General features: G+C 36.0%; 1 protein-coding gene across 1 annotated transcript; it reads right to left on the bottom strand.

Annotated features, from left to right (window-relative positions):
• Positions 1-18138: 18138 nt before the first annotated feature.
• On the bottom strand, positions 18139-23044 carry LOC113694306 (protein SMAX1-LIKE 4). Its single transcript, XM_027213223.2, has 3 exons — positions 21463-23044; positions 19978-20206; positions 18139-19816 (listed from the first exon to the last, which is right to left on the bottom strand). The coding sequence occupies exons 1-3, from the start codon at positions 22752-22754 to the stop codon at positions 18251-18253; spliced, it is 3087 nt and encodes a 1028-aa protein (XP_027069024.2). The 5' UTR covers positions 22755-23044; the 3' UTR covers positions 18139-18250.
• Between the last annotated feature and the right edge of the window lie 356 nt (positions 23045-23400).

The following is a 23400-nucleotide window of genomic DNA, read 5'->3' on the forward strand; positions in this document are numbered from 1 at the left end:
TATTTGTTGCTGATGCCATCCAAGCTGGCTCCTTTGTCGAATTGCCACGATCTACCCAACAAAACATGACACGCCTGCATCGAACCACATCACACAAGACCACATCTTTATATCATCCAATGCAAAAAGAGACTTGAACTTGCTTGGTTACTCTGACATCCCCACTATCATTCAACCATTGCAATATGTATGGTTCAAATGTCATAATGTGAGGAGTGCTAACTTATCTATCATCAAAAGGCTTGCGACATTAGCAAAGCTTTCCCCACTAACTATCAAGCTACACACTTTGTCGTTAAGGTGGCATCGAGTGTAGAAGATGTTTTCTCTCTACAAGTCATTCACTTCCTTTGCTTGAGTAGCTAAGGCTCATCTGATAACAAGGCCGACTTGTTCATCGACTGGGAATTCTTCCCCATCCACCTCTTCAGTGAGTGGGGCATATTCTCATACTCCACTTCATCATCCATGACTATTTCTCTATTAGGTAGAATAATCATGATCGGTTTTGTACTGGCTGGCGATATGTCCTCTACCCTGACATCTAAAAACTTCGGTGTCACAATTTCTGCCCCTAATTGAATCCACAAGAGGTCTAGATGCTAATTTCAAATCTCCTTTTGGACCTTCTTGTCTTGGCTTTGGAATATGCAAACTAACCGATCCTTTGTCTTCTTTCTTTGGCTATGAAAATCGTGTAAAAGAAGGTGAGGACTGACTGTAATTTCTTGATTGACCCCTCCTCTTATTTCTCCTCTCGATTTTGATGGCCTTCTCCACAAAATCTCCAAGCCCTACGTAGTGTTGTAGTTCCATTTGTTCTGCAATTTCGGTAAACCTCCAAGAAATCGAGCCATTGTTGCTTCCCTGTCTTCCACAACATTAGTACACAACATTAATACTTCCATCTCCTTGTGGTAGTCCTCAACACTTTGATCCCCCTACTGAAGATGTTGAAGCTTATGGAACAAGTCATGTAGTAGTAACTTGGGACAAAACTGTTCCTCATAAGATGTTTCAACTCAGCCGACATTTGAATAGGTAGTCCCCCACATCATCTTTGACTGGTTAAAACTTGGTCTGATACGAACCTACCCGAAGATATGAATTTGTATCCCACAAAACCCCAAATCTAAACGAAACCCCAACTTTATGAATTGAGATAAATTTTCAACCTACAAACTACCGATTTAGTGAACCAAGGTGTTTGGTAGATGACACCACAACCAATGATGATTTATTGGTTGATAAGTCGCGAATACTTAAGAAGAAATCTCAAGTATTCAAGTGAAGATCTCTTGGGCAAGAGAGATGCAAAAACACAAGTTTTCGACTGCAAATTTCATTATTCATAAGCTGAAATAACGTTCACTTTGGCTATATTTACAGCTTTTACAAGACTCAAGTAACCTAATCAAATTTGGAAACAACTTACTACCTTCCAAAAGAAATCCTAATCAGCTATAGTCTTCTTCAATACGACCTGGATTTTATTTCCTAATTCAAATGACGAACTTAACTCTTAAAATAACTCCTAGTTAACGACTAACAACTTGGAACTCAAACTAAACAAAACGCCATAAAAGAATGAAACTTGAAATTGGTTCGATTCTTCATTAATCATGCAACCCGTTTTTTGTACTTCACCATCTTGAGACTAAGTAAATGAAATCTTCATGGAGTTGAATGGAGATCTCGGATCTTCATTTTCATATTCTCATCATTCCCCTCCTCTTGAAAGTGATTTATTCGCAAATCGATGGTGCGCTTATAGGACAGCAACATTAGAAATAGGTGAAAGACCACGAGCCATGTTACATGTTCTTCGGACAACTTCATGATGCTTTCGAACAAAGACATTCTCCAATATAAGAAATAGCTCGTCCAAAGCTTGTGAAAATTCTAGATTGCACTCCAAAACTCCCTAATCAACCCTTAATCATTGAATGTCAAATTAGGACCTACATAACAAATCACACAATTAGTATATGTAGGTTTAAAACTATTCGACCACTTACGATTCACATTCACAAGACAGGGATCCTCATAATGATGCTCAATAAGACTAGAAGAATCCCGAATCTGGTTGTGCAAGATTACAAAATTCTCCATAAATTATTGTTGGTGTGGCCTATCTTGCATGGATGGAATAAGACCAGAATATGCAACTTGAATACCTTTAACTTGAACAACAAAATCAGCATGTAATGAACCAGAAAATTCACAAAGAAAGGTCGGAACATTATTATCAAAATAATAAAGATGGTTAGAACAAGTTTCAAGTGTTGAAACTCCCGTTGGAATGGTACTTGGCTGCTCAACAAGTAAACTATCTTTAACTTGAAGTGTGAGCATATGTTGATAGGAACAGGGTACCACACTTAAGACACAAATACCATGAAAACTCTTAAATTCTCCAATGGATGTAGGAAGGGAACAACTCAACAAGGCAATTGCACTTTGCTTTACTTGCACAAGATAAGAAACACTAAACAAGGCAAACTTAAGTGCATTAGTACAACCATAACCTCTTCTATCATCATTGGCTTTGGCAATAAGTGATTGTTTTCCCATAATAGCCGATTCACTCATAGGCTTGACTTCAGCCTCATTTTTTTCCTAAACTCTTGAATTTTTTCCTTTCTCATTCTCACTCAATTCTAGCTCGAGTTCACTCAACTCTTTTGATTGTTTACTCTCATTTTTCACTTCACACTTCTCAACTTGCTTTACCTTGTAGCCATTTTGCTCAAATTGATGTTTCAGATATGCTAGGTCAACACAAAGTTGCTCAGAATTAAGCAGCACAAGTCTGGTACGATGGCAATTAAATGTGAAGGAATACTTATTAGTATATCCATCACATTTGATTTCTCGATTAAACATCCACCATTGTCCCAACAGCACATGCATCACTTGAATGGGAACTACATCAACAATACTCCATCCACCTGTTGGCTAATATGAAAAGGAACAATTGTTTATTTAATAACCCAAATATCACCACTAGTACTTTGCAACTTGTAAGGTCGAAGATAATCAATGGTTGGAAGATTCAATTTCTCAACTAAAATAGTACTTGCGAGGTTGATTTCACAACTCTTATCAATGGCTAAGCTTCAAACTCTATCCTTGGCATGGCAATGGTATAGAACTAGTCATTTTGTTGAGCTTTGACAATTTTCAATTGCTCAGTTATATCACGCAATGCCACAGCATTTACTCCTTTAGGCACAAGATGGTGAAACTCCAGATGAGCATTCATTTGTTTCATACTTATATTACCTGCAGAGAATGAAAGTTAGTGGTAAAATACCTCACTTTACTCCCTTATGTGTTTCACTCACTCTCATGTTTCATTCAAGTATTTAAAACACTCTAATGATCTCACCTAGCAACTCTCAAAGTCGTTGATCTCCTCACTTGAAGAAATCAGAAATTTCTCAAGTGGTTCAATGACTTATAACCAATAATTCACAAAGACCAGTGACGTTTATGATGTGGTCCACTTGGCTTAAGATGGACACGAAGTTGGGTTGATTTTAATGACTCAAATTTGCAGAAACTTGCAGGAAATTTTCCAGGTTTAGTTTGAACAATAATGGAACTCGAAAACCCTAGCAAAATTTTGATGGAACCCGAAAAATTTGGTGATGTTTAGGCTCGGGTTTTGGACCAGATTTGACTCACTTTAGCATGCAAATAACTTTTAGAATTAACAGAAGGAAAATCTAGTTTGACTGGGACTAAGCTGATGCAAGAATAGGAAGTATTCAATTTAAACAAAGAGACTCGGTTTTGGGAACTATTGACTCGTCAAAGTCCAAGACTGATTTGGATTGACTTTAAGCTAACAATACTTGACTAGAATCTGGAAATGAGACTCCAAATTATGTGACTTGTGGCTGGACAGCAAATAGAATTAAAATATGGAAACAAGATGCAATGGCAAAAATTTTTTTGGGAACCTAGAAAACTCTCTACCTGATACTTTGTGGCTGGAATTTGGAAACTGGTTTGAGGAAGTTTTGGGACTCACGTTTTGGAAAGCTGGACGTGGTTTCAAGACTTTCCTATGTGAAGGTTGTGCGGCAAAAACCAGATTGATCAAGGAGTTAAGTGACCAGAAATTGGCAACTCTCCCAGTCAACTGGGTTTCCTATTTACAGTTACTTCTTGATTCTGTGATCTATTTGCTTTCTTCTTTCTTTCTTTTTTTTTTACTCACGGACTAGGGTTCTTTCGTTCCCCCCCCCCTCTTTTTTTTATTCAATCTTGCCAGTCAAACACAATCGCAAGTTCAAGAGGGTTGCAATTGGTTAACAAGTCGGAAACTTTTTGTGTCAAGATTTTTTTCAAGAGCCAAATAATAACCTAAGAACTTCAAGAATTGCTAGAAAAATATTCAAGTCCAAGAACTTAAGATCCTTGTCAAGAAATTTCAAGAATTTCAAGCACTTTCCAAGATATCAATGCAACCAGCCACAGATAACTTCAAGAACAAAACTTCAGCCACGGATTTTTTGTCCAACAAGTAATGACCAGATTTTTTTTATTTGACTCGATGGATGCCACACCAAAACAACAAGACAAGACCAACAACAACTCAAACAAGAAAAAAGAGACCGGCAGCTAGGAATTAATTTGGATGACAAGGAGAAAAGAAAAACACGAACAGCAAGGAATAGTAAAAAAAATTAGTGTTTCTACTAGATGAAGCACAACCAGAATTGAGACATGGACAAACAGATTTGAAAAATAAGAAAACTCATGAAGAAAAAACACAAGAAAAGATGTACTTAATACCGTCAACTAACTCTGATGCCAAGCTGATACGAACCCGCTCGAAGGTATGAACTCGTATCCCATGAAACCCCGGATCTAAATGAAAAATCAAATTGTAGGCCGGAAACTCTTGAACCCTCTAAACCCCGAGTTTACGAACTGAGATGAATCCACAACCCACAAACTAGTGATTTACCGAACCAAGGTGATTTATTGGTAGATGACGCCACAACCAATGATGATTTATTGGTTGATAAGTCGCGAACACTTAAGAAGAAATCTCAAGCATTCAAGTGAAGATCTCTTGAACAAGAGAGATGGAAAAAACACAAGTTTTCTGCTGCTCATAAGCTGAAATAACGTTCACTTTGGCTATATTTATAGCTTTTACAAGAATCAAGTAACCTAATCAAATTTGGAAACAACTTACTACTTTCCTCAAGTAACCCCAATCGGCTATAGTCTTGGTCAATATGACCTGGAAGTTATTTCCTAATTCAAATGACTAACTTAACTCTTAAAATAACTCCTAATTAACGACTAACAAGCTGGAACTCAAACTAAACAAGACGACATAAAAGAATGAAACTTGAAATTGGTTCAGTTCTTCATTAATCATGCAATCCGATTGCACTTCACCATCTTGAGACTAAGTAAATGAAATCTGCATGGAGTTGAATCGGGATCTCGGATCTTCATCTTTATGTTCTCATCATGGTCCCACCAGACAACTACATAATCTGTAAACTCCACCATTGCCAATTTTACTTGTTGCTCCTTAGAGTAGGTGTTGTAGTTGAGTACCAGCTTGATTTGTTTTTCCTATTCTAGGTACAAATCCGGATCCGACCTACCCTAGAACATTGGAATCTTCATTTTGATGCCTTTTATGGAATCACCAACTGGTTTAGTGTTGCACCTAGGTCTCCTTTGCCTCGACTCATATCCACCCTCAGAATTAGAATCACTTGATTCTTGCTCATTGGTTTTCCGACAGCTACCTTTAGTTCGAGTCGGTGAGAGGTCCTATCAATTCACTCATGTATGGTTTCAAGGGAATTGTTGAATTTTCTAAAAAATCACTAAATAAAGCCTCGAGCTTAAGTGTAAGATAAGCTTATTGTTCACCTTCTGCCATGCTTAGGTAACCTGTAAAATGTTAGTACAAATGAAAAGGAAAATTTTTCTTGCTCGCTCCCTCACGTGTATCCACTCACGCTCGTGTGTCACTCAAGTACTTTTAAATTACTCTAATGAACTCACCACAATATTCTCAAAGGTATTTCGAATTGCTCCTTGAAGAAATTAGAGACCCTTCATAATGTTGACCAACTTATCAACTTGAGTCATGTAGGATTGTGGTAATTTATGAGCACGAATAACACGATTGATTTGGGATGACTTTATGACTTAAAATGACTTGATTTTGATTTGTAAACCTACAGGACAGATTTGTTTATGAAGGCTGGAATCAAGGAGTCAAAACTGGAACTAATGCCTCCTAGATGAAAATTTCCTACCCGAAGTACACTTGGCAACTTTGACTCAAAATCTGATTGATGTTAATGCAAACAATGCTAGAAAAAATTAATGGAATTTATGTCTAAAGACTACTGGAAAAGACAGCTAACTAATGACACAAAGAAAGATGGAAATTAGCTCAAACAAGACTGGAGTTTTGACACTTAGAAGAAAATTCTGGAATTTTGGTGTCAAACTTAGGGCCTAAACCACTGTAATTTGGATGTGATTTCTACAATTTCTGTACTTGATTTTACGATTAAAACTACTAGAAAAGAAAAGGAACCTAACTAAGGACACAACAAAAACTAAAGATTTGACACAAGATCAATCGAAAATGAAGTGACTCGATTCTAATTTCTGGACTTGTTCATGGCTGGTGTGTTCTAGAATTTTAATTGGGACATAATGGCTTGGAACAAATCTGGAAGTAGTCCCCTTTCCCAAAGAAATGAGGAGTTCGAAGTTAGATTCAATGAGTTTTCCCAAAAGGAATAGGTTTAAAGGCTGTCGGATTCACTAGGGCAAATTCAAATGGGATTTGGATTCTCTGATACGGCTGGTTTCTTGTTTTTCTGTTCAGCAAACTTCGCAAGGACACAAATCAGGTGTGATTTTGGGCCTTTAATGGATCATAATTCGTGGCTATATCACCTGATTCGGGGTTCATACTCTGGTCAATATCATCAGCCAAGAACGACTCAATAAACAAGAACTTAACTACTGGAATTTGCAGCTTTGGTTTGTTCAAGATTTTCGGTTCCCAAAACCCAGAAAAACTTCAAGATTCTGATCAAGGATGTTCGAAGGTATTTCCAGAATCAAGAAACAACAAAACTTGACGAATTTTCCCTCCCAAACAACTCAAGGTATCTCGGTTTTGCATAAAACAGGTTTTAGAGTTGAGTAACTTCAGGAATCGTGAACAACAGCTTCAAGAACTTCAAGATTGACACCTGAACAATCAAGAACTTCAAGAAGTTGGATTTTTTACTCTGGTTCCAAGAATTTTTTATGCATGAATAGTCCAATTTGATGACAACTTCCAAAATCACAAACGAAAAGCCGACAAGAACCCTAGACAAAGTTTGGATTCCTCAAGAAAACCCATAAACAGCAATTTGTTTAAAAAACTAACGACTGGTATGTTGTTTTCTTGAGTCAAATGTCAATGAAATCATGAAACAACTTTCACACGAGTGTTGGAAACAAGAAACAAAGGTAAACAATCAACACTTAATTCGAATAGCCAGGACTAAGATGAAACCCTAATTTTGGTCGCGACTAGAGAGACCTAGGGGCTGGCACTTTTTCTGAGTTTTCCTGGACTATGTTATTACCAAAACGACACAAATTTGACACTATAATCTAGACATAAACCAATGGAAGTAACGACTGAAATTTCTGGATAGTTGCAATAAAAAAAGTAGAAAGCAAAAACGAATACTCGATGACTAAGAAACCCTAGCAGCTGTATTTTTTTTTTTTTTGAAATTTTCTAGACAAATTCCAACCAAAACAACACAATTTAACGCAAAGTTCTGGACTAGAAACACAAGGAGACAAACAACAAAAGATACAGATAGATTATCACAAGAAACAATGCCACAACAGCAAACGCGAAGAACAAGAACAAGAAACTCGATGAAAACAAACAGCAATGGATTGACTCTAACCACAATAACGATTAACAAAGTGAATTAAAACAAGGATATAATGATGATACCTTCAACTAACTCTGATATTAGTTGATACGAACTGCTTTCTATCTTACACACAACTCGTAACACACAAACCCAAAGACCTAGAAGTTGTATCAAAGTTTGGAATGGAAGGCTTTAACCAATTGATCACGCAGTCAATGAACCTTGGTACGGTAGAATACGCCACAATCGAATGCGTTCTTTGATTGATAAGTCATGAACACTCAAAGAAATTCTCTAAATTGTTCAAAGTGCTTTCGTAAAAACCAAGAGAGAGACTCTCATTATTTTTTCTAAAAAAAATGTTCTATCTTTTTTCATTCCAATGAGTTAGGCGTTTAATAGCTTTTACAAGCCACAAAAGTCCTACCAATACTTGGAAACTACTAACGACACTTATTCCTACCACTAATCGGTCTCACAACAGTCTTGACTTGACCAATTGGTTAAACAAATACTACTAATGACAAGTTTGACAACTAAGACAACTAAGCAATTGAACCATTTAATCACACTTTGGACCACTAAGGCTCAGTAATCCGAGCTTGCTCCACTTGAACCATCTGAACCCTTCATGACTTGAATTAGGTGAACAAATGATAAAACATCACCCTCAAGGCCTTCAATATCCCTTGGAACAATCTCTTGATCTTGGACAACACGAACTAACACTTGAAGTGCATCACGAAACTTCTTAGCTCAAGCTCTTGTAATCGGTCCCAAAGGTACGCAAACCTTCTCAACTTGTATGGTTGGCTGTTGACCTTGATCTTCATCAGAGATCCAACAGACCCCCACTAACTCAATATGGAAGGAAAAACTCAATCGCCAACCTTGTACCAGCTTGCCTCTACTTTTATAACTGTAACATCACTTTTGGTCATCCAATAAATTCACTCTTTAAAAGAAAGCAATATGCTAGACGATTTCAATCCATTGCCTTTTGACATTCTTCTTTGTGACTATAAGCATAAGCATTTCGCTCTCAAAATAAGACCAATAGATATGGGAAAAGGCAAAAAAAAGAAAGAAAAAGATAACAACTGCAACAATTTGTTTCTTCTCCAACAATGGTATAGAGAAGCTTTTGTACTCTTATGTATAAGTACACAAATCAAACACTCATACCTTATCACTAAATTAATCGAACTTCCATAAAGTGACAATAGTAGATAAGTAGAAATGTCAATCAAGAAGCCCTCTAATAAGAATAACTAAGAATAAATAAAATTATCCATTAGGATCATTATGTGCATATATATATATACTGAATAGTTTTTACTTACATGAATATGGAGGGGAAAAATCAATAGTTGTTCGACATGATTTCACTTACTAGCATAAATTGATTCACTATGTGCTCTTTAGCAAATAAAAATATGCATAACATTTCAAAAACATTACACACTTAGAATGACATAACTCCAAATTTAAATGTGGAGTCACTCATAGATGTGCACTTCAACAAATAAAATTGTGCACTTTACATAATTGATTCATGCAATTTAATGGGAAAAGATGAAAATGAAAAATTGATACCCTAAAAATGCTTATTTTGTAATAAGTAAATACATCTCTTACATTAGATAGGGAAGGTAATGGGGCAGGTTTAGGATAGGATAAGCCTTAGTCTTCCTACGCACCCCCATAACTAGCTTCTACACTAACCTCATCTCGCTATCCTCCAGGTACTTCTACCTCCCCTACAATCATTTTAATTTTTATGTGATCTTATTTTTTATGTGTATAACATTATACAAACAAACATACACACACATCCACACACACATGCACGCACGCACGCACACACACCCACACATATATATTAAATTATAGGTGAGAGCCTCCTCTTTCCTCTCCCAAGCCCCCATCCCGCCTTTACCCCGTTGCTTCCCTTTGGGGCTTTATTACCATCCCTAATATTGGTGGACCTGTTTAGATTATCAATTATTTAAGAATTGCATAGATGTTGTGTATAAAGTAGGGTAAGTGTAGATCTGTTAAACGAGCCGAGTCGAGCTCGAGCATATGACAATGGAGCTCGACTCGAACCTCTAATCGAGCTAGTTCGAGCTTGCTCGATTAGTAATTCGAGCTTCACAATGTGCTCGAGATCGACTCGATATATTGGTAGAGAACTCGAGCTCGAGCTCGAACTTGAGTTTGAAATCGAGCCGAGCTTATCGAGCTCGAACTCGAGTCGAGTTTTTTGAGCTCGAAGCTCGAGCTCATTTACGGGAGAGAGCATATCAGCTCCGGATGATGATAATGTTTGCACGCTAAAAGAAAAAAAAGATTTCTTTTAAAGATAAAGCAAGAACGGACAGCAAAAAGGATTGAGCAACTACCACTACTAGCACTCATCAACGCTCGTCTGTCAGTCTGCTAAATAGAAACATTTCAGTCACACCTCTAAAACAGAAATTTGAGCAACTAGTACTCAAAACGAGTGTTTTCAATTTCGGCCATAGTCATGAGTAGAAAATAATACTCCATAATAATAATAATAATAATAATAATAATAATAATGATCTTTTCACCAAAATGGCTGATCATAAATTCCGTCTCATCTTCATAAGGGCAATGACTTTGGCTGTGCCATGTGATTAGCATTAACTCTTTCGTTTTTCTAAGACATTAAAGTGTACTTTGAAAAATTTACTACTACTTAACCCGCTTTCCCCCCCCCCCTTTTAAGAAAAAAATGAAGCCTACGCACAAAAATTAGATCGTAGTAAAACTGAGGCTAGTAGCCTCACCATCGGGCTCAGGAGTATATAAAGAATTGTTTGAACTCTGTTTAGTTTTTTAATGCACCAAAAAAGGAAAAAGGGAAGAAGAATTTAGCACTGCTCTTTTTTCTACTGGGTACTTTCTCCTCAGTGCTCTGCGTTCCTCCTCAAGCACTGCTCACGGAGTCATGAGAAGGAGGGTGCGGCTGCTCCGTATGGTGAGTCGGTGATGGTGGTGAGAATGGAGGGTACGGCTGCGGCTGTGGAACTAGAAGAGAGTTGACAGAAAGAGGAAACAGAAAAGGTTAGGGATGGTGCCTGGCAGTGAGAATGGAGGGTGCGTGTGGCTACGGCTACGGCTGCGGCTGCGGGGTGAGAAACTAAGAATGGAGGGTGACAGCTGCGGGACGGGAAAAGGTTAGAGTAAAAGAGGAAAGAAAAATTAGGGCTATAGAGTACAGACATGAGATGACTCAGGTTTAGTACCACATATACAATGAAATGATGAAAATGCCCCTACCCTTCAAGCCTCACGAGCTATGCTCGGCTCGTTTATTAAATGAGTACTTAGTAGAGCTCGAGCTCGGATCGTTTCTCTTTGTAAACGAGTCGAGCCAAGCTCTTATCGAGCCAGGTCGAGCTCGACCCGCGAGCTACCCGGTTTGATTAACAGTTCTAGGTAAGTGTTTCTATAATGCCAAAATTTAGATCATTTACTAGTTATTATCAAGATAGTCTTTTATGAAATTATCATTTCTTACAATATACCACATTTTTAACGTTTCAACTATCTCTTTCCATTTTACTAATCAAAGGGTTAAATTTTCTTTCATTAAAGTGCACATTTTTATTCAATAAAGTGAACATGATGACTAGTACCATGGAAATGATTGTTGAATTACTTCACAACTATCATAAAATTATATTAAAATGCTAAGAAAAGTACCATTACATGTGAGCAAAGGATTCAAAATTTGACTGATAAGTTTACAACTAACCTACGTTACTTTAAAACCAGATGACATTTACTTCAAGTTGTAAGACAAGCATAATAAAAAGTGACAAAAATATATGAAAATTCACGTTTTTACATTTTGTATAAAGATAGTTTGCGACACACACACACACACACACACATATATATATATATATATATATATATATATATTAAATTATAGGTGAGAGCCTCCCCTTTCCTCTCCCAAGCCCCCATCCCGCCTCTACCCCGTTGCTTCTCTTTGGGGCTTTATTATCATCCCTAATATTGGTGGACCAGTTTAGATTATCAATTACTTAAGAATTGCATAGATGTTGTATATAAAGTAGAGTAAGTGTTTCTATAATGCCAAAATTTAGATATCATTTACTAGTTATTATCAAGATAGTCTATTATGAAATTATCATTTCTTACGATATACCACATTTTTAACGTTTCAACTATCTCTTTCCATTTTACTAATCAAAGTGTCAAATTTTCATTCATTAAAGTGCACATTTTTATTCAATAAAGTGAACATGATGACTAGTACCATGGAAATGATTGTCGAATCACTTTACAACTATCATAAAATTATATTAAAATGCTAAGAAAAGTACCATTACATGTGAGCAAAGGACTCAAAATTTGACTGATAAGTTTACAACTAACCTCCATTACTTTAAAACCATATGACATTTACTTCAAGTTGTAAGACAAGCACCACCACATGTAATAAAAAGTGACAAAAATATATGAAAATTCACCTTTTTACATTTTGTGTAAAGATAGTTTGCGAATTTTTCATACAATTTCTTCACTTTTTCTTACAAGAAGTGGTTCTTTTCTTGCAACTTAAAGTAACTTTCTTCCAGTTTTAAAGTAATTCAGGTCAGTCATAATCTTTTTATAAGAATTTTGGGTATTTTGCTTAGACGTAATAGTATTTTTTTAGAGCTTTGATTCATGATAGTTATGAAGCAATTTAACAATCATTTCTTAGTACTAATTTATCATGTTCACTGTATCTAATAAATTTGTGCATTTTAATAGATGAAAATGTGCAATTTATTTCATAAAAAGATAAAATAAAAATAAAAATCAATACATTTAAAATGTGGTATATTGTCAATTTGATAATTTTATAAGAAATTAACCGATTATAATCGGTAACTTAATTTTAAGGAAGAAATGCAATTTCGTTCCTTAAAGTTTGATTACTAAGTGATTCTAGTCCCTGAAGTTTTAGCAAAAGCAAATGTGGTCCTCAATATTTTCAATTTGGAAAAAATTTAGGACTATTAGTTGATATTTTGTCACCTCTCCAATAACTCTAATTAATAAATTTGAGGGTCATCTGATTGTTATCATCACTGACATAGCAACTGTATTTTACCATTTGCTATTCAAGCTATTATTTACTAATAGGGAGGCAAATATATTTCTAACTAACATCAAATATTCATTGGTTATAATTAGCTAGACCCATCATGTGATTTGTCAAGCCCTAATTAAATCTGATCACTCAAGAAATGGTATTTTGAGTCCCACGTCATGCCCTAATTAAATTTGATCACTCAAGAATGGTATTTTGAGTTCAAGCAATGAACCTATTTGAAATGACTCATTTCATGCCAAAAAGGCCTGTGTGGTGAACAAAAATTTATTTCACTTCCTCACGTAGCTCCTTTATGTCAGGGGCTAGGTCCAGGTTTGGAAGTAGTAGACACTACTCATATTTGTGTCTAAAGTATTTTATTTAATTTTCTCTACGGTTTCGATTGTAAAGGTATTAACTATTCACTTCTGTGTCCAACAAACAACTGGTTCACACTAGTTTATTTCCTTCCTTTTCTTAAAGGTCTTGAAAGAGCCCAAAAATGGCAATGTGCGCCTATTATTGGATTCATCTTACACAATAGCACCAATTTTGGGAATTTGTCGAATTCCAAACTCGCTGAAAAGATAAGTCGCCAATCCTTGAACTTTGTAACTTACTTTATTAGCTTGGATACATCATCGGTAGGCATTTTATTAAAGGTTTTGAATTCATAATTCTTCTTGAAACACATACATTGTATGTGGGTGCAGGACGAAGTGAACTCCCCATTCAAGAGATAGAAAAGATTATTCAAAAGACATATTCAAAGCGTTAATTTAGTTGATTGAGATTGAATTTAAGGGAATTAAAATACACAAGAGTTACAAAGAAAAAGAATCCACTTTTGTTTAGTTTCTTTGTATTTTTTGCCAAACTAGATTGTCATTCCTACAGTACTTTCTATAACCGTTATATAGACTATTACAAAATAATTCTATCCGATAGCATCTATGTTAGCTTTCATCTGAGTAGAGTTAAAATGAATAAATTTCAGATGATCCTTCTCGAAAAGAGTGATAACAATAACCCGTCTCTTTAGTTATTTCATTTGCTACGTTATTTTTAGTTGCGAAGATGTAATACAAATTTTAACTTTAGAAAATTGAATAAAATTATTCCTCATCAACTATGTGCATCTAGTTTCTTGTGAGAATTACAAAATTAGGAGGTTTTCTAGAGTTCAAAAATTAAACAATCCAATTCGAATCTAAGCTTGACATGGTTCAAGGGTACTTAGTGTAATCCAGAGATTATTAACTGTGGTCCTCGTAGTTGTTAAAATTACAATGTTGCTTGGTGGGATTGCACAATCCCGTGATCTAAGATTACCAAACCGACTAGGATTACATGCAAAATAAAAGAAAAAAAAATTAGAATAAGGTGGAATAGTTGTATCTTTTCTCAGCATCCTAGTCTAATATTTTGGACCCATTGAATGTTTTAACTTTGTTACCTGAGGGAAGCCTTTTGGGCTTATTGAAGAATGTCTTTAAACCCTTTCAAGTGGCTAGCTCATCTTCTAGGTGGATTGCTTTTATTATTCTGCTTAAATTCTAGCTCATCTTCTAGGTGGATTGCTTCAATTATTTGGCTTAAATTCTGCAGTTTGTCATCAAAATTGCAATATGTGTAGCTTTCTCTTTTAAGTTCATGAATATAATTAAACACAAGACATTTATTCTCAGGACCTAACTTAGCTAATAGGGATATTGATTAATTAATCATGAAGTTTCTAGTTTTGACTTTTAACTCCTTCCCTTTCTCCTCCTATACAAGCTTAGAGTCTATCTTGAATTGAGGGTTAAAAAAAAAAAGGGAAGAAGAAGAAGATGAAGGGAAAAATGGGGAAAAAAAAAAACCAATCTTGGATCATATGATCATGCTAGCATCTCAGAATGAGGTGGACTGGTAAGATAGTTATGTTGGACCTTTTAGACGTGTTCTTGTTTGTGACTTGCAAGAAGCCTTTTGAAGTGATCTTTCAATTTCGTCAAACTTTTTAGTGGTTAGCCCATCTTTGTGTGTGGAAAATTAAATTTTGGCAAATTTTGTACACTCCTTGACGTTCCATAGTACAACAGCCAAAATCACCTAAGATTATTTATTTATTTATTTCAGAACTCCTCCATTTGCATTTGCTGCTCTCTTTAGATGTGTTTGTAACCTTTACTGTTAATCGCCTGCTTTGGGACTTTTTTAAATCTTTCTGGCCTGAGGGCTTTTATTTCACCAGGTTTTTGTTGAACCCCTTTCGTTCGTTTTGAGGGTAACGTACTAGAGAGAAATGGCTGCATTTTGCTTTGAAGCCAAGATAAGTTGGAAAGGGGGAGAGTTGAGTTATATCCCATGCTATTTAATTAGTCCAAGGACTCTCGTACGCTTTCTCTGATTGAATCCTTATTCCTAGTAGTCTCAGAGATTCACTACTTAAATATATTTTTAAAAAGATCTTTCAATCAGGTATTTTTGTGGTGTTTTTACTTTTTTCAAAACTTTTCGCACTTTCTGCATAGGAAAATTCATCAACGATGCAAAACCAAATTCGGAATAAGTTTTTCGAAACAGATACTTTTCTACCTTCAGATTTAGTTAAAAAAATGACAAGTGACAAATCATGTCGTGAATAATGACGTGAAGTAAAGGTGTGGATGAGAGTAAGAGAGAAAAGGGAAATTAGATAATAGGTGCCCGTGACATTTTACTCCACTTCTTTATATTAAATTCCTATGTTTTGGATCCGTAATTAGTTAAAATGTCATTCCTAACACTTTCTTTTGACAGATCTCACAATCCTATGATTCAACTCCGCAACTTAAAAGAGCTATCCTAATTTCGATTTCATGTTTAGAACTACAGACATTCTTCATATCCCAAGAGGGAAAAAAGAAAGGAAAAGGGCCTATGCCTTCTTTAAGCAATTTTTTAATGAAGTACCTTCAATTGAATAAAAGATTGGCAAACGAAGTGGGATTAGGTCCAAGAAATATGAGAGAACAAGTGGTTCCTTAATCATGATACTGGCATTACAGAAAGGTGCCATTTTACATGGCCAGTAGGCTGAACAACTATTGTTTAACAATCATTTCCGTATCATAATGTGAGCTTTTGGCTAATAGTTGATCATTGGTATTTCAATTGGAAGAAATTGGACAAAAAGATAATTCACTTGCATAAAGACTCAATCATATTAGTCTTCCATAGCAGGGAGACATACCCCACATCCGCCGCTTCTAGTAATCATTGTGTATATGTTGTGGATGTCAAAAGTGACACTAACACACCGTATAAAATAGTACTAGAAATTTTGAACTTGAAACTGCCATTTTCATGTAGTGGGAGGTATTCGTTAAGACTTAGATACCATTTTTTTTTTTTTTTTTTGCTGAGAGGTATCCTTACTTTTCGCTTAAACTAATCCCATAAGACTGTATAGAGTCTTGCACCAAAGATACACGGTGAGACAGCATACGAGAGGTTAATCACGAGACTGATGATAACTATCAGGTTACAGAATCAGTCGGACTACTAGTGAAGACACTTAGGTACCATTCGGATTGCTATTTTTTTATTTTTTTTAAAAAAAAATGTAGTATAATAGTTTGATGCATATGAAATAAAAAAGTGATTGAAAGATATATTTATAGAAAATGTAAAATTTTTTCCTTAAAAAACTATAGACAAATGAGGTAATTTTTCATACGTTGAAAGTTCAAGTTGTGCATATATATATACATTTGTCATTGTGATTCTTGAATAGGTCACTCAATTTGTGAATTTTGTTAGATTTTTTTTAAGTTTTTACTTTGACTTGTGGTATTTTTTCTTTTTTCTTTTTTGGGTTCTATTTCTATGATGTCTCACAAGTAAAATATATTATCTCAATGGTTGAAAACTTTTCACCACATGAATATTCAAGTAACAGCAAATACAAGCACAACAAATGTTGCCATTTCCTTAAAAAAAGAAAAAAAAAATGAGAAGGCACAATGGTATTTGGCATCTGAACATTTCAGCTTTAATTACTGGACCGTTTATAATAGTTTTCTTGAACTATTAGACATGGATAAAAGAACCTACTTTTGACTTGGAAATAAAAGAACCAAGCATGTGATAAAATGTTCTAAAGCTAGTAAGACCCCAACTCCAGCATGAGTAGCATTGATTGGTCCTTTCTCTTGTATGATGACAAATATGTTTGGCTATTGATTGCAGTCAAAAGTGCTTCATAAGGTTCACAAAGAACTTATTTTCCAAAAATAGGAATGAATAAGGCTCAGATTGTACCTTTTCTACACACTACTAAGGAGGATAATATTTTCTACCCAAAAGTTTTAGGTGGGGAAATCCACCTGCACCATGCATATCATTATTTCATCTAAACTCTATCTGATAATGCAGCCACATAGCATTACAACACCATTTAAAGATTGACGGGAGAATCTATAATGGTCCCTCATTGAAAAATTTTCATATGTTGTTTCCTTCAAAGAGGATTATTTCATCTTAGTCCTCGAAGTTAGATGTCTCGAAGTTAGATGTCAAGCATTTTTGTGCCTCAGGTTCGATATATGTCCCATATTAGTCAGTAAAGATGTAGAATTAACTTTCGATCATTTTATGCAAAATAAGAAACTGAATCACATAAACAATGCATTGATCATAAGCTGCTGAGAAAGGATGGAGGAATGTCAAAATAGAATGCTTCAACAAGATGCTAGTTAATCTAATTCATTCTCACAGGCCAGGGGAAAATGCTTCAGTAGCAGTAGTGCAGGATACCCTAACACTGAGATCTTTGTTTAACATATGTACATTTTGCTTAATGGATAACTACAATGATAATACTTGTCTGAGTCGTAGTAAAATTGTTTTAGACAGATTTTGTGATGTGGAATCGTCTCCCACCAATTCCACGTTCTTGAATCCACAGATGTAAAGATGATTGGACCTTTGTCCTCACACTGCATAGTTTTTAAAGGCATGTATAAAACGTCTACTGTTTCGGGGAAAATAAAAAAGAATCACCAAAACAATAACACATTAAATAAAAAAGGGGATTAATGAAATTAAAGCAAAACATCTGCTATTACACAAGTTATAGTTACAACTTACAAAAGGATATGAGATAATGCGGATTTGAAGATCAGAAAATCTAGTCCAAATACGAAACTGGAACACTCTTTGGAAGACAAGACCCTTTGAAGCCACTGTTAAGTTCATTGCCCTTCGCATTTCCTCTAAGACTAAGTCTCATGCTAATCCCCTCCTTGCCAATAGTGTTAACCATTTTCAAGGTAGGCTGGAAAATGTTTTTAAGCCATTCTTCAAACAAGCTGTTAAGAAATGTAGCAGAACCAAGTGAAATCTGTTCCAGGACATTATGTTCCACCGTGAAACAATCCAAGTTTTTACTCCCAAAAATCTTCTCAAAGGAAGCTCTGATCTTGTTCAGAAACATTTCTGTCATCTGCCTACCCTGAGTCAAATCCCGATTGAGAATGAAATGATTCTCAATCAAGTCAAGGAATCCAAGGGGATTCTGTTGATCATTTGAAGTCAAGTCACTTGAAATGGGGCTGAACTCTTTTGTCTGGTCATCACTTTCTTCCTCATCCGCTTTCATGTTGAGATCAAGCGTGTTTGAACTTAATTGCGGAGTGAGTTCTTTCTCGCCGTTCTCCACTGGGATTTTGAAGCCAGATTCCATCTCACTCTTTCTTGGAATCTTATTGTTGTCTGGAAAATCCCAATCGGTTTTACGCTTGTGATCAGGGCCAAATACTGTGGAATTGGAAGTTCTTTCAGTCACCAAAATTTCCATCTGAATTACAGGATCCATCTTTTTGCTCTCATTGTCGTAACATGAAAGATCAGCCTTTGTCAAGATGAAAATGGGCTCGCAAGAGCTTCCATCTTTCTTATAGAATGATCCCATTTTACCAGCTCTGATGCTATCAGCAAGAAATTCAAGAAAATCAGGATCAGCACAATCAATATCTTCCAGTACAGCAACTAGTCTCCCATGATTTCTTACGACATTTTGAAGCACTTCCGAGCACTTCCCAGGTGTGTTCTGTCTTGTTCTCAGATTGATGTAAAACAGCAAATCAGCAGAACCAATAAGCGATTCAGCTATCCCCAATGCAATTCTTCTTTTCCCTATCAAGTCATTGCCCTGAATGACTAACCAAGTATCTTTCTTCAATTCTTTTGAGTTCATCAATGCTTCTACAATTGCAGGAATGATCCCCGAGTGCCAAGGCACATTTTCTTGCAACAACTTGCATAGATCAGCGTCTTCATTTGCTTTCTCTGTTGAGTTTACAGCATCAGAGATTTGAGAATTTCCCAGAGCCAAGGTGATTTTTTCATCTTTATCTTCCTTAAGCCTGAGAGAATCCAAATTTGGTTCTTCTGTACATTTAGAATTTCCGCTGCCAAAATTGAACTCAATATGGCAAGACTGCTGCCTTCTGAATCGAGGTACTGAATTTGAATTTTGATTAGGCTTCAAGCTTGTATGAGCAAATGAGATCGACTTCGAATCCACGAACATACTGTTGTAACTTGGCCACCATGGATACGAATTATAAGATTGGTTCTTTCCAGGGGAGCACTGTTTGCTGAATGCAGATCTTGTATGATTTTGGTTCTGCCTCACCTGGTGCAGGTTTTGACATAGTTTGATCCATTTTCTCTTCAATTCCACTGTATCATCCTGAAAAAATCAAAATGATGATTCTTGAGAGAAATGAGAAAAGTAAACAAGCGTAATATGATATTTACTTCTGGTTTGCACTTCTCCACAAAATTCAATCTGTGGCTTAAATGTTTGAATATTATGAAGTAAAATCAATTGTCAAAGACTACATCTTGTACCTTCTCTGCTACATTCCTCCCAGGTGGTTTGAGCCAATATGCCAGGTCACTGTCCTTGGTGTTGCAAGAATTCTGGTTAGAGTTGAAGCTAACTTCTTTCTCATAATTGGAGGTGCAATCTGGACAACAAATAAATGCTTCTATTTGTTCCTCTTTGGCAACGTTTGGCTTTTGCTCAATTACTTCAAAGGTGCTTTTTGATAAGCTGGCGAGACTTGTGTCTTGAACACTGAAAAAAAAAAAAAAAGAAGACATTCAATTGACTTTCTTGGAGAGTTGAAGGGTAAATCAATTCAAGAATCATATTTTTAGTCAAATATTGGCCAAACAAAAGAACAACATACAAACTTTGCTGCACCTGGATGTGTAAAGTTTAAACAAAAGTAGTTAACATCATGACAAAATGAAAAATTTAAAAAAAAAATGGACGGGAAAGAGAGGAGATTTGGGAGAAAACAATTTTAAATAGATTAATTGGCTTTGATAGATTACCCAATAATACTCATTTATTGGGTTTGATGGATTAAATGGGTATTATTGGGTAATCCATTTATACCCATATGCAAAAATTTAAAATACTCATGCCCATCTATTCATGGACGGGTATGAGTAAACTTAATTAAATGGGTTTGTTTGAAGCTGTAGTGTAACCAAATCATAATTGGTCAGCATTTTATTGCTTAAAGCCATAAAATCCGTTTAACAAAGTTTTAGCATTAAATAATGTACTTGCCACTGAGTTGTGAACACAATTCAGACAACTGATTTTTTTTTCCTAACATATTTTTTTTTTTTTTGAAGCAACGGCTCTGCACAAGTCCAACAAGACTAAGACAAAAACGAAATCACATTTCAGTACAAGTCAAACAAGATTTTAGATCAATTTCTTGCACTGATGTTCATATGCAAATAAGTCAAATAAAAGATATGGTGGCAGAATACATTTACAGCTAGAAGCAATGATCTGAGCAACCATGAAATCCATTCATTTACTCGAGCGTAATTAATATATAATTATTACCTTCAGAAAGTTTACACCATTCCATTTCTATGTAATTTCTTTTTCCTTTTAGGTAAAAATCCAGTCAAGACTGTCAACAGACAAGAAAAGCGAGAAACAGGAGGGACAGAATTTCTGTATTTCTTAGTTTTACTTTTTTAAAGTGGCACGGACTCCTGGCATTGTTCAGACCATCAAGGCAACCAAAAGGACTGACCACATAATATGATGGTTCCTTTTCGGAGAACACAAAAACCATAAATTCAAAAATCTTCCAACATTTTGCTGACCAAACAACAAAAGAGTAATGAATACATGATTGAAGATTCAACAAAATGCAAAAACTAAAATAAATTAAAAAAATAAAGGGTGAAAAAACTAACGTTGAAGTTCCACAGTACAAATTCAGCAAGAGTACTAATAATCATGGCCTTTATCATAGACGTGATGATGTGATGATGTTGAGAATAGATTATTTGGCTTACCTCGTAGCCTTGAGACTCAGCCCTAATCCACCTGAAGGAACTGAAACAGCTTGAAGAGCCCACTGAACGTCAAGAGGGGGTTGCTTCATTTGGCTTCTCATATATGTTTGGTAATTTGCAGTTGCCACTAACCAAACCTTTGTGTTTGAGTTATTATAGCAAGAAAGTAACCTTCCTATCTCCCCAACAAGATGATCGACTGGGCTATAACCAGAATATTCTTTAGAACAGAATCCTCCAGTATCCTCTCCTTCACTCATGGTATTCTCAACTGTCCATCTCAAGTCACCTGTATAGATAATCACTCCCTTACCTCCTGATGCTAGAGTTTCCACCTTTCTCTTGAGGTCTGATACATTTAATTCAACTTCTTCTCTCTTCATGAACTTTAAGGGTGCTGCTGAGAAATGGAATTTGATGAAATGGGCAGATTTTAATTCCTCGGGAACATCTCCTTTTTCTACTTTTCCCATCAATTCTGTAACAAGACCTTCAGTTATAGACGCTGAGTCACCAACTATGACAGTATTCTTCCTTTTCTTCCTCAACAGAACCTCTACAACCAACTTGATATCTTCTTTAACAGAAACTGCGGGAGCATCTGTTATGTTAATGGGATTTCTTGGAAGTATCTTTTGAGGTGAAAATACAAGAGGGTTTTGCTCAGAAGTGTAAGACAAGAAATGAGAATGCCAAATGCTATTAGGATTTTCAGAGGGAGGAGAACTTGGAGTAGAGTAAATCCCACCAGAGCTATTATAGCACTGAAAAACTGAAGAAACTGAACAATCTTCCAAGTTTTTCTTCACAGCAGTGCTAGAGAAACCAGCTTCTCTCATAACCCTGCTAACACTTGGATCATCTAAGATTGATAAAACAAGCTGCTCCAACTCAACCTTAATGGCCAAAAGAGGCTGCTGTTGCTGCTGTTCTATGCAACCTCTCCTCTGATGAGCTTGAGCTCTCTTGAGTGCAGCGATCAGGGCATTGGACAAAGAAGGCTGGCCATGCAAAATAGGACCAGGAGTTGTTGGAAGCCTGTTTAAAGCAACATTGAAGCAAAGCTCAAGTGCTCTGCACTGAAGAGGATGTGAAGAAGCTTGACGAGGTTGAGATTTGAGGCAAGCCCTTCTCAGCAAACTCACTCTTGGGCTCAGTAAAGTTGCAGCCACATGAAGAGGTGTGATCTGTGCGTGGCCTCTCCTCCTCGCTAAGCTTAGAGAGTGCTTCAGAACAGAAGCAGCCTCTGATGTGAGGGTCTGTTGAACTGCACAAGAAGCTCCTGCACGCATAACTTTGCTAAAACCCCACCCCCCTACACCACCCTCTTGTTGAGGAACCCTTATGAATTATTCAAGAACTGGTAAACTTCTCTTCTTGCTTTGTCTTATGACACTTCTGACCCTTTCCACCACCCTCTCTCAGCCCCTTTTTTTCTGGTTGTTCCTTCTGCTTCTTTTTTGAACAGGTTATGGTTTTCTTCACCGTAAACTAGGTTCAGTGGATTCACAATATATTGAGAGGAAATGGTAACTTTCCCTTGTTTGTAGTAGAAAAGAAAGAGAGAAGGAGAGCTTTATAGAGAAGCCTGCCCATCATATCACCTTTATAGTATCAGCAGAGACTGGAGAGAGGCCTATGCAACTTTTCTTACCCTCTTTAGTCTTTTCAGTTTTTTTTTTTTTATAGAAGTGTGAGAAAGATAATAAAGAACTTAGTCATCAGTAGTAGTTAATTAGCATTAATTAGAGTTCGCAGAAATGCTGATACGAGTGTTTAAGGTTACTTAATTGCTAAATGTCGGAGATTATAGAATAACTTAGTCGAAATCCCAGTTGTTTAATCATTAATGAACTATAAGTATCAAATGAAATTTCTTGGTACCAAGCATAACTTCAGATTAATATAACCTCACATGTTACTTTCACGTCTACATCC

The sequence above is a fragment of the Coffea arabica genome, chromosome 6c (genome assembly GCF_036785885.1).
Source record: "Coffea arabica cultivar ET-39 chromosome 6c, Coffea Arabica ET-39 HiFi, whole genome shotgun sequence".
In the NCBI taxonomy this organism is placed as follows: Eukaryota; Viridiplantae; Streptophyta; class Magnoliopsida; order Gentianales; family Rubiaceae; genus Coffea; species Coffea arabica.